Source organism: Mesoplodon mirus, assembly GCF_964341445.2.
Source record: "Mesoplodon mirus genome assembly, chromosome: 14".
In the NCBI taxonomy this organism is placed as follows: Eukaryota; Metazoa; Chordata; class Mammalia; order Artiodactyla; family Ziphiidae; genus Mesoplodon; species Mesoplodon mirus.
Window position 1 is genome coordinate 50795204 of NC_138990.1, and position 19048 is coordinate 50814251.

Here is a 19048-nt window from a genome sequence, read left to right on the forward strand (position 1 = left end):
TTCAGAAGATTGTGAGATTACCTGAAATATCATGAAAAAAATTTGTGTACGTGGCTATGTACCTATTCTGGGTAGAGGGTTCAAAACTCTCAATTAGATCCCCAAGGGTGTCCAGAACCCCAAGAAAAAAACCACAGACGAAATAAAGAATATCTTTGGAGTAGAGTATTAGGATTAGTTTTCCAATAAAAAGGCAAGTGGACCTTCCCTTATAATCACCATGGGTTAGTTTACCTGTATAGCTGTGTTATATTACAAATGCTTTTATCATTGCTCTTGTTTTTTGAAAGTTCTCAAGCTTTACAAACTGTGCACAAATAATTTATGTGCACTCCCCCCACCCCCAGCCCAGTCCCCACCCCATTTCTCTGCTGCTCTTCAGGGCTGACTCTTTGGGAGAAGCATCTTGCTGCACAGTCTCCACTTCCCCTCTTCCTGTCCTCTTTGGAGCCCACGCCCTCTAGGCTCATCTCCGCCAGCCTACTGAGCGTGCTGTTGTCAGGGTCTATATTGCCACATCCAGGGGACAGCTGTCAGCCCTCAGGTTTCTCAGCCTATCTGTTACACTTAACGCAGTTGATCTGTCTTCCTTCAAGTGCTTTCTTCAGCTGGCTTCCAGAATTTCACAACTCTTATGCTACCAGATGCAGCTTCCTCATCTCCTTTGCAGAATCGTTCTCGCCTTTCCTTCCCTGTGAGAGCAATTCCAGGCTCAGTCCTCACGCTATTTTTCTTCCCCGTTTATACTGCTACCCAGGGGATCTCACCATTCCCTTTGTTTTTCCCGCTCATCTTCCTGAGGATATGTATTATGAAATCAAGTTTTCCTCCACATGTCTCTTTAATTCTTTTTCACATAGGCTGTTCAATTTGTTTCTTTCATTATGGTTGCACTTTTCAGATGTCTTAATTTTGTCCCTATTGGCTCATACTTCCCTGGGGATATTGGCTCCTTGACTGGTAATGCGTACTTGGTGAGAGGGTCTAAAGCAAGCCCAGGACCAACTGTGCCCCTCCTGGTGAGTTTGGGCCACAAGGGGAGCTCTCCTTTTGGAAACACCTTGCCACTGCCTCCTCCCACCACCACCACCACCACCACCACCACCACCGCCAAGTGGCCTGGCTCCTCAGGAAACCTTTCTTATCTCTGCCAGGCACTGCTTTCTTCCAATCCCATCTTCCTGAGTAGTCATCCAACCACAGCAGGTGGGGGGCTGGCCAGGCCCTCTGCCCCCAGACGGTACCTGCCTGGTCCCTGGCTTGCACTGGGCTGGCACTGCTGTGTTTCAGTCTCTCCACGTTGATGGCGAGTGGTGTATAGAGTAGTGTGTGGAAGAAAAACAAAGCACAACTAAACAGCTTTTCTCAGCCCATCTGTGAACCTTGGTACTTTGTACGTTTCCATCCTGGGCTGCTCTTCTCCACCAAACCAGGACCCAGCCAGTCTCTGTCTCTCCAGGGTTTCCCATGTGTTTGCTGTTACTTTCTCAGATTCATCAACTTTCTCTTTTTTTTAAGCAGTGTACAGAATTGGGGTTCAGAAAAAGAGGCTCGCAACGTGTTAGTGCATCAGCTTGTAGGCTATGTAATCTCCATATGAAGATGAACAATAAAACCGTTTTCACATTGGAAAATAATGAGTTCCATACAAATTAAGAAAAAATTTAAATATCTTAAAAATGAAATATACTCACTCAACAAACATTTGGAAAGAGTTTTAAATTCATTAATAATAAAAGTAAAATTCAGAATAATAACTGCGTATATTTTTAGTGGAACAAAATATCAAAGATTAAAACACCTACACACACACATACACAGACACACACACACAGTGCTGGTAATATGCAGTGAAATGACACATTTTCATATACTACGATGGACATCTAATTTGATTTAGCCCTTTTTGAAAGTATTCAGCTTATCTCTAGAGTCTTAAAATGTTTATTCCCTTGATTCCATAATTCTGTGACTGGAATTCTAAACTAAAGAAGCTTCAGTATGAAAAAAATCTTTAGGCACAAAAATCTGCAGTGAAGTGTTCTTTATAATGATAAGGACAATGGCAGTACATGGAAACAGCCTAACTATCTAACTGCAGGGGAATTGTTAAATAGACTGTGCTCTGTCAACCCAGTGGGAGGCTTTGAATCTGTTAAAGTGATCTATCTAAAGAATATATGAAAACATCAAAAAATTCTATGACATAATGTTAAGTGAAAAAGGAAGATAAAACAGTTCACATAGTATTATATTTAAAAATTTACATACAGTAAAGAAATTAGAAATTAATGACAATGTTAGTAGTGCTTGTGTTTGTGAATTTTATTTTCTCTTTTTATTTTTTATTAGCTCCAATGTCTTGGGGAAATTTTTAAGTTAAAAAAGAAAGAACTACAAAAACTTGTCTGGTTTGGGTTGATTCAAGATTTGGCAAAAAAACAATAATGAACTGATCAAAGTTATTGGCATACATATTTCATAAAAGAGCAAATCTTTCCAATGAAAAGAACTTATTATTAGAAAGGAAGGAACAACAGAGGAGTAAGGAGCTGTGCTTTATCATTTAATACAGCAAATGCTTGAGAGCAAGAGCCAGGATGCGAGCTGCAGGTTCAAATCCACCTCTGCCTTCCCTAGGTGTGTGACCTTGGACAAGTTACTTAACTTCTCTGTGCTCCAGTTTCTTCATCTGCAGAATGCAAATAACAAGAGCACCTTCCCCCTAGGGTTGTTAGGAAGATTGTGTTCATAGAGCCCCTGGCTCCTAGGAAGGTGTATATATGCGAATATTACCTGCTATCATCGTCGTCTTCTCTTCATCCTCATCAAAACTCAGGAGGCCAGTATCACTTGTGTTCAAGACCCACCTCCACCATTCACTTGCTCTGTGCCCTTGAGAAGTTCATTTTACCTCTCATGCTTCAATTTCTTTGTAAAGTGGAGATAATAAAGTCCCTGCTTCCTAGGGTTACAGTGAGAACTAAATGAAATCATGTTGGTCATGTACTTAGAATGGGGCTTAGCACATGGTGAGTGCTCACAGCAGGGGTAGTGGGAGGTATTGAGGGCTGATACCATGGTGGTAGAGTTTGTTCTTCTTTAGCTCCATTTTAATCCAAGTAAGTATAGGGGCACATAATGAGTGGGCGACAATGAGGGCTTTGCTGTCCCCTTTTGACAGAGTAAGGAAGTTGAGGGTCAGTGATAATCATGGTAGTTTATAGGTTTATATTGCTTTACAGTTTTTGAAGCTCTTTACCTGTATATTGACTCCTTGATACAACAGTTCTGTGATGTTGCAGACAGAAGACGTGTCCTCGTTACTGCTGTTTACCAACTTCCTAGCCATTCCCCCATATTCATGGTGGACTTCAGCAACCGACTATGTATATCTTCCTCTCCACTCTAGATCTACTGTCCTTGAACACTTGGTTTTAGGTAGATGGCACGTCGAATACTTTGGACTTAAACTTCTTTGCCTTCATCTTATTTCATAGGAACAACCCATCCAAGTGGCCATATCTTGGATCCTGTTTCACCAAGAATCGTTTACCTCTAAATTCTTAAACTTTAGTACTCTACCCTTCAGCCTCTTATTACATACTTAATAATTTATAGTTTTAACTAGTTACTGATGGGTTCAGTAATCATATTTTTACCCAGTTTACAGTAGATAAAAACATTTACCTGTTAAAAAAAAATCTTTTTCGCCTTTGATGGTGCAAAGGACTATAATGCAGGTAAACTTTGTAGACTGCCCAGGAGAAAATCATAATCCTTGGTGATTCATTTTATCAAAGAAATCCTACTACAACACCCTTTGCTTTTTTTAAGTTAAAAATACCTGTTTACTAAAGAAGGGTTAAATATATGTTAAAAGTTACTATTTTGGTAGTCAGTCTGGATAACAAGAGTGTGATTTTTCTCACCAGTTAGAGGGAGGGAAATGGTGATATTAACCAGTAAATTATAACATTAATAGTTTAAAAAAAATTTTATCACTCTAAACCCAGTTTTGAAGATTACATATTAGCTCCATTTTTTAATGTATTTTAATAACTCTTATTTTTTTTCCTTCAGTTTATGGGGCTTTCTTAATTGCAGGAAATACATTTTTAATTAACTTTTATTAAAATAGAGTGAAAATATAGAAAAGTACACAGATCATAAGTAAACATGAATTTTCACGAAGGGCAACACACCTGTGTAAACCACCCGGGCCCCCACCCCCACCCCCCCACCGCCCCACATCCTTCCCGGAGTGTGAGTCAGAACATCACCAGCATCCCAAAGTCCTCACGGTCCCCTTATAGTCTTTGCCCCTCCCCCCTCCGCCCACACACACCAAAGATATAATTTTAAAGTTTATAAATGAATATTCATGTGTGCTGTCATTTTTTGTTTCCTCTTTGCCAATCTTTGTATTTACTCTTTTTCTCTATTTTTAAATTAAATCTTTGTGTTATTAAAATAACACATAACTTATAGTTTTTACAAGTTAAGTCGTAGTATAAGGCTTATGACAAAATACAGCAAATTTCCTGCTCCACTGCTCCCCCCGCCTATTTTTTATTAACCAAATTTTAGGTATTATCAGTTGACTTCCTATTATAGTAAATAAGGACTTAATTCTCTTATATTAGCATTTCCACTACTTCCCTTTCTTATTTTTCCAATATATTTATATTAAAAATTTTGGTTATATGAATATTTTCTATTACTATTATATCCCTATGCAAATTATGTTCAAAATAGGTACTATAGGATACTATGATTGGGGGGTATTTTTTGCTTTTTGTTTTTTATGATGTTAATACTTGTCTTGGTTTTCATGTGATTCCCTTTGTGAGCCTCTTGTCTAAAATCATGATCTCTCATGCCCTCCTTTTTCTGGCTTTAGCTCTGGATACAGTCACTAACCCGTGTACCTGCCAAATCCAGCAGAATCTTCCAGTTCTGATCTTCTGTAGATGTACTCTCCTTGTTACTTTCTCCTTCCCTGGTTTCCATGACATCGCTTTCTGCCACCTTTTCTTTGTGCATAGACTTCTGTTCATCTACCCTCCTTTTAAATGTTGTGTTCCTTAAGACTCTATCCTTGGTCTGATGCTTACCCAACACAGTCTCTCTAGGCAATATCTGCCATGGCCATGAATGACTTCTATTATGTATTCTTCCATATAGAACTCTCTTCTAAGGCCCAGATCCAGCTATTTAACCATTGTACATCAAACAGAGAGTATAAAAACAAATTTGTTATTGCCTCCACTTATATTCAGGGTCTCTCTACTTATGGTATCTGCATATGAATTGGGTAGAGGTGTTTGGTATCTGCCCCCTAACCCCAAAACAGAGGCATTCTATCTAGCTCCTTACCCTTTTGCAGTTCCCTCTATGCACCCGCAAATACACACACACCCCCCGCTTCACCAACTTTCCCCCTCTCAAACACCAGTACTGCAGCTCTCCATTTTTATTGGCAAGAAGGCCAAAAGATTTTTCTTCCCCCTTGGCTACTCATCGTGGCTAAAATGAAGGGATAGGATGTTGGGCCAACTGTGATATCCCAGAAAAAACAAAGAATTTTACTAATTTAGTATGCCTCATTTGTCCATGTTATTAACTATTTCAATAGACCATCTCTTTCGAAGTATGTTAATCCTTGAAATGTTTACAGAATGATTACTCGAAACAGGTAGTGCACATTCATACCATTTCTTCTGCATTGTGACTTTCATATTTAAAACTATGAGTGGAATTGTAATATCTATTTCATTACTTTCAGATTTAAAACTGTACATTTTGTATTGTAATGTGAATTTATAGGCAGAGATAATTTACCTTGTCCATCAAAAAAGAAAAAAGCACAATTGAGTGAGTGTTCTCCTGTCCACTTTTATCCCTGTATATAATTAGGACCATAAGTCTGAGCTCACATTCCTAACAGTGTTCATGGGCCAGAAGAGCCTTGATTCCTTGGATGCATCTCATGCCTAGATCAGAATGCTCTATGGGGAGATAGAGCAAGATGTCACACTGGTTGCATTTCTCTTAGCAAAGCTTTCTGAAAGAGGTGTGTTCATTCAGTCTTTCTTTGAGGCATAAGTATTTATTGCAGAGCTGTGTGCCAGGCATGATGTTAGATACTGGGGACACAAGGTGATGAAATGTGGTCCTCTCTCTGAAGTTCAGAGGAAGAATAAAGATGTGGCACCCTGTCTCTTGGAACCTTGCCACTCAAAGTGTGATCTGTGGACCATCAACATCAGAATCACCTGGGAGCTCATTAGAAATGCAGAATCTCAGTTGAGATGGAGCGGCATCTCCATCCAGGATTCCTCATTTACAGCGAGCTCCTGGGTGATGCCAATGCTGTCAGTCCAAGGGCTGCACTGAGTAGCAGCAAGGTCTGAGGGCACTCTCCTCGAGCTGGTTCTTTAGGTGGATCCACGTGTCTTTGCTGGTCTCCTGTCACAAGAGTGGATGATGGAGGATGCACTTTCTATGCTTACAGGAAGCCTTGAGATACACAGCCTAATATAGATGTGACAGATGTAGCTTGTCATAACAGTGTAACCCACGGTGGGGCTCACCTTAATTCATCTATCAGCATTCAAAGCATCTGACTAATGAAAATGAGATGGCCACAAAATTGCAAATGGTGAGCGGACCTGGGGTAGTTGGAAGGTCAAGAGCTACTTTATGGGTACCCTGCATACCTAAGGCAAATGCACTAGCAGTTTATTATGCAACAATTAGGAAGGGCCAAGACCTCTTTTAGCAGAATTAGAGTGTTATCACTGCAGTCCAGGTGGGAATAGTGCAGCCCAACCTAAAGGAGGAGAAGCTGGATTTAGGACTCATTAGGAATGTTGAATCAAATTGGTTACATGTGGCTCAGCCGGGAGAGAAGAGACTCTAGGTTGGCGCTCAGGTCACTGGCTCTGAGACTGAAGGAGGAAGAGGGATCTGGGATCTAGGTTTCCCTTTGGGATCGATGGAGCATGAGATGTTGATGGGACATGGCTGGTAGATACAGAGGTGCACAGTCCTGGGGCTCCAGAGAGGAGTCGGGCTGGAGCTGCGCTGACAGTATCGGGTAGACTTGGTCATAGCGTATTTGCAGCTACAGGTGTGGATCAGATCATTCAGAGAGAGCCCTCAGAGTGCGAAGAGAGGTGCACAGAGCATAGGGCCCTGTGGAAGCAGAGCCCTCCAAGGAGCCTGAAAAGGGACACTGGGAGAGGTAGTCGGCCTGTGATTCCAGACAGTGGTTCGGGATGGCTCGTCTTGTATTTTATTTTTCAAAAGTGACAGGTGATATTCTTACAGGCCTGACCAGGTTTTTCACTGTCATCATCGTTGATGGTGAGGGTAGCTCTTTGTTTTTAGCTATTGTTTGGTTGTTTCTAGCTTCCCAGTTTCTCCTGTGCATCTTTTAAGGTCCTTACAATTCTGGTCAGGGCAGTGATGGATGGGATGGCTGATCGTAGTGGAGATGTTGCACCTGGCCTCAGAGGAAAGCTGCAGGAGCTGTTTGGCAGAGTAACTTCAAGAGTGACGAACGACGGAGAAATCTGGAGGCTGTATGCCCAAGTGTATGGCAACGGGCAGAGTGACAAGCCTGATGAAAATGAAAAGGTGAGTCCTGCCTCAGTCCTCCGGGGCTCTTGCCTTCTGTTTGAACATAGGTGTAGTGGATCTGCTTTTTTGATGGTTGGAGGAAGACTGTGATAATTTGAAAGGTAAGATTAATACGCTCAAGTTTTCAGGTGTGATTCAGAGTCCTTAACGTAAGCACCCTGAATTGTGGACAGGTTAAGATGTGTAAGTATTCATCTTTTTTCTTTCCATGAATTTTTCTTAAATAATTGTTCTCTGTTTCCTGCAAAAGGGTCTGTCTTAACCTGCTCTCCCTCCAGAGCTGCAGCGAACAGCTGGTTCTTGTTATTTACTCCACACCCCTTTCTGCAGGCTCCTTGCTGAAGACTAAGGTAGACGGTACAAGGACAAAGGAGTGTTTAAATCCAAGATGGAGACTATGAAAAGGAGAAAGAAAAAGGGGCTAGATAAGAATATCAGAGAGGAGCTTTTAAAGTCTAAACATAAAATATTTCACAAAGGTTACCCTGCCCCTTTCTCACAGTGCAGTAGAACACCAGATAGATTCAAGTTATGCCTTTAGCTTCTTATCTTAGAATGTAGATGCACCTCCAGAGTTTCCAAGGTTGGAATACTAAATATTTTGTGCTCTTTTCAAAACATCCACAACAAATCAAATGTACTTCTTGTGTAAGTTTGGAATTCGCCACAGAACAGCTAATCTGTGGGATTCTTAGCCATTCTCTCCTCCCTCAGTCCACCCAGCTGGCTTCCACCAAAGCCCTGTCAGCCCAGAGAACACATACTCACACGCAGGCATGCACACACTCCTGCTTTCTGTCCTTCCATTTTGTCTTGAATTATGTCCTCTCTTTATGTGCAGAATTAAGGGTACTCTGAATTCTCTGATCTGTGACTTCTCCCTCAAGAATCCACAAGGGTAGGGTTGTGAAAGGGAGTGTTTTAAACACCTGTGAGTTTACACACCTACCAGTAATTCAGTAGTTTTCACCAAGTTCACACCTCATTCTCTAAACTGGTCTCTTAAGCTGATGGCTACAAATGCTAGGGAAATGTGTATACTTCTTATAGATTTTCAAACCAAGCGTTTTTATTTTTCGGTTTGGAGGGAAGTGTCTCTATCCAGACACATTCAGTTGATTTCTTTTAATTGCTCATTGCTGTTGGATGTGCATCTATGCCCCTTCTTTGATGAGAATCATAGAAACTGTGCTACATAACAACAGAGACTGGTTTTTTGGTTGGAATTAGTTCCATATGACTTCCAGGAAGCTGAGTTTGAAATGTGAATTCTACTTGTTATTCTGAAAGTTGTTCTTTCTCTTTCCTCAGGCGTTCCAGTGTCTCTCTAAGGCATACAAGTGTGACACACAGTCCAGTTGTTGGGAGAAAGATATTACATCATTTAAGGAAGTGGTTCAGAGAGCCTTACGACTCGCACATGGTATTTGATGTAATGTTTGATATCCATGGCATATTTTAATGTATTTTTACTGATAAGAAGAAGTATTAGTCAAAAGCAAAGTTCCATTACAAATAATTTCAGGTTATTTCGTTATATTAAAATTGTTGTAGTTAATTCAGCAAATATTTACAGACCAACTATTATGTAGTAGGCACCCTGGAGCAATAAGAAGAAATAGGCTAGAGGCTTAAATAGTGTTTGAATAAGTGACAGATGATAGAAACTTTAGAGATAGGAAACACTTTTACAACTGTATTTAATCTTCACTTCACACAGAAGTAACCTTCTCCTGCATTGATGATGTAGTAGTAAGAAAATATTAACTTGTCCTGACTCATGTTCTTCTTTTATAAATGAAAATATTTATTCATAAAAATACATAGATTTCTGGAGTGCATAGCAATATACATAAGAGCTATGGCATATACAAAGGAAATTAAATATATAGTCTCATCCATAACTTTGGGAAATTTAGTGGGTGATATTTGAGGGGAGGGAAAACCTTACATATAAAATTGTAGGCCAGTTGGGGAAAGATATTCCAGATAAAGGCCACCTTTAATTATTTGCATTAATGAAAAATATACTAGTTAAAGGTAATAATGCACTTTTGTATTTATGTTTGAATATAGGCATGTGATGCCCTGGGAATGCAATTCAAATAAAATAATGAAGCCACACTCTCAAGAACTGAATCACAAGGACTGTGAACCTATCCTAAAGTCCTCCTCTAACTTCTGCAACTAATAGTTGCAGCAAATAGGTAGCCAACAAGGGACAATAAAAAGGGCAGAACTTTGGACTCAGGGAGGCCCAAGTTCCAGGACCAGCTCTACCACATACTAACTGGGTGACTTGGGGTCACCATGACTTAGCTTCTCTGACTCTTAGTTCCCTCATGGGGAAAATGGGGATAATATCTACCTATGGTTATGAAAATAAGTAAAAACATATTTAAACACTTACCAGTATCTTACACATGGTTTAAATGTTAATCCCTTACCTCCTCACCCCCACCCTGTTCCTTCTATGGTAGAGGATCTGAGCTGTATGATAAGGGACTCAAAACTAAAAAGAAAAAAAAAAAAAGAGGAGGAAAGAAAGAAAAAAAAAAACTAAAAAGAAAAAAATGAACAAGAATAAAGTTTAACTTTGCCTTGAAAGAAGTCGTAGAACATTCAAACGATTTAGAACTGGGCTTAGTAGTTAATAATTCTACTTATCATTGACAAAAGGATATAAATATCCAAAAGGTTGAGATAATTGCCGATAGACCAGTGGAATGATGGTCTAGGATGGCTAGAATTTAGGTAGCTCGTGCTGGCCTCCTGGTGGGTGGGCTCAGATGGAGCTCATTCTTTATCCTTTTGGCCTTTGTGGCTATGGTACTGTATTTGAGGAAACCATGCTAAGCAGTTATAACAGGGTTCAATTTTCTCTGAAGAATTTATCTGAGCTACTTCAGCTTGCCAACCCTAAACATTTCGGTGAACAGCAGGCTCTATAACAGTCAAAGCCAAGATATTTTCTGTAATCACTAAGTGATGGTGTTAAACCTGTCAAATATAAATATGCAGGTTAAAGAAGTACTCTAGGAAAAATCTTCATTTTGCATGTTAAAGTTGATTGCGAACTATTTTTGGTACCTTTTTTTGTTTTTTCATCCAGGCATTACTCAGAGAAAAACAAGTGTCTGTTCTTTTAAGTTTCCCTTTGACTTAGTGAATTATGTGTTCGTGCTCCTACAACATTTTAAGCATACTTGAGTGGATGCTCAGCTTTCTCTTCTCGTGATATTTTAGATTTATGGAGATAAATCTTAACCTTTTCTATGTTGCTTTTGTATACCAGTGCTCCATGGAAGAATGAGCTGAGTTTCTCTGTTATTTCTGTTCTCTTTTTTATCTTTCTCCCCATCACTGTTCTCCACCTCACCCAATTCCACTGGAAAAGGAAATATAACATTTTAAAAAACCTCCACATGATTTATTCCCTTCCGGGTTGCTATTTTTAAGAGTAGCCATGTGCTTCAGAAAGCTTGGTGTAAGACATTGTGGTCTCCACGTAGTGTTGGAGACCCTTCTGTAATAGTGTTGTCATCGTGTACCCATTGTTCTGTCTGGAGGGTATTCATTTACAGTCTCTGCTGTTCTGTCTTCTGGGAAAGGGTGGACAAAAGTTCGTTCCTTCTTTGCCATCCAGGAACTTCTAAAATAATAGTTACGCATTTTAACTACAGTCTGCCTGGAGGAAGCACAGCTGTCTTGGATTTCCTGATGATTTGAAACAGCAGGTTATTTCTCTCTCTCCCTGTCTCTGTCTCTGTCTCTCTCTCCCTGTCTCTCTGTCTCTGTCTCTCTGTCTCTCTGTCTCTCTCTCTGTCTCTCTCTCTGTCTCTCTCTCTGTCTCTCTCTCTCTCTGTCTCCCCATCTCTAACGCCTTTTGGAAATGGGATTGAAGAAGGGGACTAATGGAGCACTGTTTGTCTTTTTGCTTTTTTGTTTTTCTCAAAATGACAATAAAGGATTGGAAACAGAATCACAGCTGTTTTTGATATGTTACTAGGTACTAAATAGCCCAAGTACCTCAGTAATAGCAGTTACAGCCTTCCTCTATTATGGGACACAGACATCATAATCCTCACTATCTCCATGTTAACTGTACCCTTTGAAAATGAGTGTAATGTTGTTGATTACCATGCATCCTTTCAAAGTCTGATTATTATTTTAGAATAGGAATGTCAAGCATAGTTCTCACCAGCCATGGAAGGTGTTAATGAATGGCAAAACTATTTTGCCAGGCACAAGCAACCTCCACCAATTGGTGAGAGTTTGCATACAGAAAGAAATCTGTTTTCCATCCCTGTTCTGAGATACAGGCTACTAAGTAAACTTCAGTTGTTGCACTGTTTAGTGTAGTTTTAAAATAGGATCTGATTATTGATCTGTTTGTAGTGAGCATAATTTAGAGGAACAAAAACAACAAATCAGTGGAGAAATACGAGGCATTTTATATATATATATATATATATATATTTTTAGCAAGACATTAAATATTATTTATTCCAAGTTAGTTTCATTCTTTTAGAATTTCTCGTTTTGTGTATGTTTTATTTTTTTTTTTCTTTCTTAATTCAGCAGCATTTTATTTTGCCCCTCTGCTCATTAGGCATTTACCTTCTCTTTTTTTTTTTTTATATATATGCACATTCATATATATATGTGTGTGTGTGTGTGTGTGTGTGTGTGTACTTAAAAAATTTTTTTAACATCTTTATTGGAGTATAATTGCTTTACAGTGGTGTGTTAGTATTTGCTGTATAACAAAGTGAATCAGCTATACATATACATATATCCTCATATCCCCTCCCTTTTGAGCCTCCTTCCCATTCTCCCTATCCCACCCCTCTAAGTGGTCACAAAGCACCGAGCTGATCTCCCTGTGCCATGCAGCTGCTTCCCACTAGCTATCTATTTTATATTTGGTAGCGTGTATGTCAATGCTACTCTCTCACTTCATCCCAGCTTCCCCTCCCCACCTGTGTCCTCAAGTCCATTTTCTGCATCTGCATCTTTATTCCTGTCCTGCTCCTAGGTTCATCAGAACCATCTTTTTTTAGATTCCATATATATGTATTAGCCTATGGTATTTGTTTTTCTCTTTCTGACTTCACTCTGTATGACAGACTCTAGGTCCATCCACCTCACTACAAATAACTCAATTTCGTTTCTTTTTATCGCTGAGTAATATTGCATTGTATATATGTGCCACATCTTCTTTATCCATTCATCTGTCGATGGACACTTAGATTGCTTCCATGTCCTGGCTATTGTATATAGAGCTGCAGTGAACATTGTGGTACATGACTCTTTATGAATTATGGTTTTCTCAGGGTATAGAGGCATTATATTTTTACAAAGCTCTTCACTTGTTCTTTTTTTAAATTAACTTATTTATTTGGCTGCGTTGTGTCTTTGTTGCTGCGTGGGTGCTTTCTCTAGTTGTGTTGAGCAGGGGCTACTCTTCGTTGTGGTGCGCAGACTTCTCATTGCAGTGGCTTCTCTTGCTGCAGAGCATGGGCTCTAGGCATGCAGGCTTCAGTAGTTGTGGCACGCGGGCTCTAGAGTGCAGGCTCAGTAGTTGTGGCGCACGGGCTTAGTTACTCTGCGGCATGTGGTATCCTCCCGGACCAGGGCTCGAACCTGTGTCCCCTGCATTGACAGGCAGATTCTTAACCACTGTGCTTAACCACTTGTTTTTAAAAAGCATTAATAGGCAGGCCCTGTGCTAGGAAGGGTTACACGCTCTTGATAATTTCAAGTTTCAGGAAAATGGGCTCCCCAGAATGTGGAGGTAGAGGTGTTGGGAATGAGTGACTGTCCTCTCCCCCACTTCTTGCTAATGGATACCAAGCATGGCTTAGTGACCCCAGAGCCTGGTCATGGTCACATTCCCTAAATGCAGGCACCTAGATTGTTGGCGTCACTTCTTCCAGAATGGTGATGTAAACTCTGAGTACAAAAATGCAGTAAGAATTGAGCTGTAAATATCTGGCATGTCACTTCTTTGGGCTGGTGTCATCGGCAATTGTGATTCCCCATTAGAGACTCAGTACCGTGAGAAGCTACATTAAGATGAGCTGCATATGTTTTTGTTCTCTGTGGGTACCTTGTGTTCAATTAGATCTTGTCTCTGCCTAATTTCATTACTCTGTGCTTATGTGTGTGCACGTGCATGTGTGTTTTCACGGGTCCATTCCCAACAGTCTGTAACTCACCAAATGTCCCTCATTTTCCTCAAAATTTTCCTTTTAGCAATAAGCTATCCTTCTTAAGGGATAAAAGGAAAAATTATGCATATAACTTATTTTCCTTTCACCAAAATAGAACTTGTCATGTAGAAATATTTCTGAAGTCTGTTACTATAAAATCCTAATTAACTAATTGGTTTTTGTACTTACAAATTATCATTATCAATTTTTAATGGATGTTTTCCCCATATTTATCTTCCAGTGGCTATAAAATGCAGTAAAAGCAAATCCAGTCCCCAAGAGGCTATACAAGTGCTTTCTTCAGTTCGACTCAATTTACGGGGCTTGTTATCTAAAGCAAAGGTGAGAGTGAAATGTGAATTAATTAGAATTATCATAGAAAATAAAAGGTCTTTGGTATCAGCCAGCTGCTCTTAAGTCTTCTTTTACATGAAGGATAATTTTAGGCCCATGTTATATTTTAGACGTCAGCCCCCACGTGATTAGTTGTACTGGTGAGGAGATCATTGACCCAGTGGCTAAACCACCCTACACATGGGTAACGTAGGAGTCTCTGAAATTAATATTTATAATCCGGCTCTTGATGCTTTCTTTAAGTCAAATGAAAACACTGCTCTACTACTTACTATCACTCTTTCCCACACTGTGGCATATATACTACTAGTACCACTTGGGTAAACATTTTATCTTAATATGTATTTATTTCAGTGCGTGTTAGAAAAAGTATAACTCGCATATCAAACCTACAGTTTCATGAATAGTATTGCTTATTTTCTATTTACAGTAGTGTTCTAATGTTTCCTTTAAAATACTTTTATGTAAATAAAAAATTGATTTGGAGATGAATATTAAGTAGGTGATGTATGGATTTGACACACATAAGGTAGATAGGTTGACTCAGGTTTGACAACTAAAACATAACGCTGTCAGTTTACAAATGCCAACCTATGAACCAGTGCTAGAATGGGGACACCCAAGAATTATGGAGGGAGGTTTTTTGAAGATTGGACTCCACATCTCTACCTGTGACAGATCGGCTCTGGGACAGAGCCTGGGAAATTTGTGTTAAATTTCCCAGGTAATTCTAACATGCAGCCAGGTTTGGAGTATACCTCAGGAACAAAATTTAAAGGAATATAACTTCTAACACACTTTAGCACTTTTTTTTTCTAATCTTTCCTTGCCTTCACTATTTAATCCTGGGTTGCAAACTAATTTTACTTCACTTCTGAGAGCAAGTCCATGGCATGTGAAGGTCACTTCTGGACACGTGTAAAAACCTTTCCAGACTATGCTTTTTATTAATTGCTTGATCTTTTCAGGTCAGAGCATCGTTTTTGCCTCTTTAGATTATTAACTCACTTTTCTGTCCTTATTAGTCTGCATGCTGGAACCAGGTTTCTGTAATCTACCTGGGGAAACTGTATTTCCTCCCAACAGGAAACTTCAAACAACTTCAGATTATGAGTCTCTCAGAAAACTGCAAGAGCTCTCTCAAAGAAAGTCAAGTTAGCAGACTTTTTCTGTGACTCTCCTTCCCAAATTGGGAGCTAATTTTCCTAGTTTTGGTGAGATCATTAACCTACCCATGATGGTTTATTTCTTCAGGATGTACTCTACAGATTTCCCTATTCTGTGCAAAGCTTTCTCTTATAATATATTAATTTTACATAAACCTGTACTTATATGACTTAAATAGTCTTGTCTGTACTACCCATCCGTTCATATTGTGGAATTCCAAACATTGAAAATGAGACCTCAGAACATCATCTGTATTTAGATTTTGTTCTCATTAGATCACAACTGGATTATCCGAAAATGGGAAAAATTGCTTCCCAACATCTCCTTTTTTTTTTTTTTTTTTTTGCGGTACGCAGGCCTCTCACTATTGTGGCCTCTCCCGTTGCGGAGCACAGGCTCCGGACGCGCAGGCTCAGCGGCCATGGCTCACGGGCCCAGGTGCTCTGCGGCATGTGGGATCTTCCCGGACCAGGGCACGAACCCGTGTCCCCTGCATCGGCAGGCAGACTCTCAACCACTGCGCCACCAGGGAAGCCCCCAACATCTCCTTTGAAAGCACCTTTTTGCATATAATATTTAGGAGTCTCTGATTTTGTAGTAAATCACATGCCTTTTCTACTTTTTCAACAAATTGGGTTTGCTAAACAGAATTGCCTTCCAAAAGAACACTTTTTCAGAACACTTTAAAAAGTGAAAATGAATGACGATAACTGTGTTAAGTAGCAGGCTTGGTTTGCATGAATCTCTGGTCTTTTCTTGCCAGGCCTGGGACTTCATGGAATTAAACTCCTAGGTAGAACCTAGAGGTTCACCTAAAGTCATCAAGTCCATGCTTGGCCAGGACACAGTAACTCCTCGGCCCTCAGCACCCTGTCCTTGTACAGATTTGCTGCAGGGGGTCGTGAGGGCAGTTGGTGAAAACGCTGGAGAGCCTGGAGACAGAACAGATTTACCACTTACACTCCATGGGATCCTCAGCAAATTATTCATTCTTTCTAAGCCTCAGTTTCTCTCTGCTTTCTCCTTACTCTATAGGGAAGTGATGCAGTTTTTTAAAAAAATTATTTATTTATTTTTGGCCGCATTGGGTCTTTGTTGCTATGTGTGGGCTTTCTCTAGTTGCGGCGAGCGGGGGCTACTCTTTGTTGCGGTGCACGGGCTTGCCTTCTCATTGCGGAGCACGGGCTCTAGGCACGTGGGCTTCAGTAGTTGTGTCTTGCGGGCCCTAGAGCACAGGCTCAGTAGTTGTGGCTCATGGGCTTAATTGCTCCGCGGCATGTGGGATCTTCCTAGACCAGGGATCGAACCTGTGTCCCCTGCATTGGCAGATGGATTCTTAACCACTGTGCCACCAGGGAAGTCCCAGTGGTGCAGATTTATGATGATTTGTAAACACTGTAATTCTTAGTAAAAACAGATATGCTATGTGAGTCCAAGTTACTTTCCTCAAAGGTGTGTTCTCTACTGATCACATCTCAGTGGTTGGTATGTCAATCTGTTGTGAAATGCTGTACAAGGTGTGACTACACAGTAATGTGGCAAAGCTTTGCAAAGCATTTTTGAAGTTCTGCGTTCAAGTGAATGTTCTTTGCTCCATAAGTCACTATGAGAAACTCTAAGCTTATTGTAGTGATGATGCCGTCACTCAGAACATCTTCAGGATTCCCTTTTTAAAATAGCTGTCAGAACAATTGCTATCATCTGTGGTGGAAGTAAATAGTTATATTGTAATGGTAAATTTGATTTTTGTAAACAAATCATCTAGTCAGTTGTGATGAAAAAGATTTATGGTAAGCTGAGTAAATTACATTTCTGATTAAAACACGTGTGTGTGCGTGTGTGTGCGCGCGCACACACACACACACACACACACACATGGTCATAAAATCCTGAAGCTGATTTTCTTGGGTGCCTGTACCGGCTCAGCAGGCAGCTCCTAGAGAGGCATTCCAGAATGTTTCAGCCGTGGTGGCATTATTGGAGTATGTTGCAATATGCCTCCCAAGGCAATTCCTTTTACCAAAGGGGGGCACTTTTATTTTGCTGGGCTTTTTTGCTGTCACCAAATTTTGATGATCTTTGTGGCCTCTGAGTCCTAAGCCATATTAATTTTCAAATAATTAGCATAAAAGTATGATTTATATGAACTTGGATATTAAATACATTTGTTTTGCTTGTATACACAAAGAATAGATTTGTTTTGTTTGGATGAATGATGTCTCTTTATCCAAAAACCATCTTATGACATTGAAATGAATAATATAATCAATATTCAGTGCAGCCATTTAGAAGAGCAGAGCTGATTTGAATTGACAAGTCCAGGCATGTTGTTTGATTCATCCTTTAATTGTTGCAGCTTGTACATTTCAGGATGGTGAATAGAACAAATACTGGTGTTGCTACTATAATGTATTATTAAGCAAAGGGAATTTTAATTCTGTACTCTGTATCTATATTATTTTAAAGAGATTTTCATTGTTTTGATAGTTCTGCCTTGTTCTTTCTGTTGCAGCAACTTTTTACAGATGTGGTAAGTGGAGAAATTTCCAGGGAGTTAGCTGATGAAACAGCAGCAATGGACACCTTAGTAACAGAGCTTCAAGACCTAAGCAACCAATTTCGAAATCAGTATTGACCATCCTCGGAACAGCTTCTGGAAAAGGTGCTTCACCTTCTGGAATTTCTCTTATACCTGTGTATCTAAACCACAAGATACTAATTTTTTTTAATAAATTTCTCTTGTATGGGTAACATTCTTGTTTTTGTGATCTTTCCAAATGTTTGAACTTTCTGAAATACATTAAATAAAATGTTCCTTCCTTTTTTCTTTAGGCTTAATTACAGTTGAATTCACTATTTTTTTTTATTATTCTTCAGGTATTTCAGCACAAAGAGCAAAAAAAAAATGTAGTTTTCTTTTTAGGATAGGGTTTATTCTGTCACAGCCTAAAATGAATTAGATCATTCTTTGGAAAAAGTCTAAACAGGGAAAAAAGAAATCACACGCTGCAAGTTTGTGGAATCATTAGATTGGCTGATGTATTATCCAGAAGTGATAAAAGAGTACTTTTGGTGATGGAAACCTTTACACTTCTTGAGATTTTGTATTTGGGTCCAAAAGATACGGGCTTGGCTAAGTTAGAAATGTGGGTATGGTTTAACTTCTAAATCAGGGAAAATGCAAGAAAAAAATGACATAACTCAAATTTTGACTCAGCCATTAGCCACTAGTAACCAGGCTGACCCTCATTGTGTATACTGCCAGCCCTAAAGATGGTTATTTAATAAGGTTATTATGAGTGAAGACAGCTATAAATGGTGCCATATTACAAAAATGCCAAAGTAAAATGTTTTCTTAGTAATGTCTATGGAAACAAATATTGAAGGCAGCAGCTGAGCTTAATAATCTTACTACAAAAGTCCTAGTAAGGAATTTGAAGTCCTGGCTTGGGTTGCTGAATATTGGGTCCCATGCATAAGTCATTTGACCCTTGCTGTTTTCCATGTTCTTATTGATAAAATGTGAATAATTTCTATCCCTTGCTGCTTTGGAGTTTCTGCTGCCTTTGGAAATTTAAAAATATGTAATCCACAAATGTAAGTATTCTGAACATTAAAAAAAAAGTTTTTAAAAACTTTCATCAATGAATTTTGGTTGTGAATGC

General features: G+C 39.5%; 1 protein-coding gene across 2 annotated transcripts in view; it reads left to right on the top strand.

The window, feature by feature from the left end:
• TTC27 (tetratricopeptide repeat domain 27) overlaps positions 1–18134 on the top strand; it is a 183888-nt gene extending 165754 nt beyond the window's left edge. Inside the window, exons 17-20 of one of the 2 annotated variants that reach the window (XM_082642250.1) lie at positions 7447–7644; positions 8959–9070; positions 14104–14204; positions 17896–18134. In XM_082642250.1, the coding sequence (XP_082498376.1) occupies positions 7447–7644; positions 8959–9070; positions 14104–14204; positions 17896–18018 (534 nt within the window). In that variant the 3' untranslated portion in view covers positions 18019–18134. The remainder of the gene's footprint in view (positions 1–7446; positions 7645–8958; positions 9071–14103; positions 14205–17895) is intronic. The other variant, XM_082642251.1, reaches the window with a different exon arrangement.
• The last annotated feature ends 914 nt before the right edge of the window (positions 18135–19048 follow it).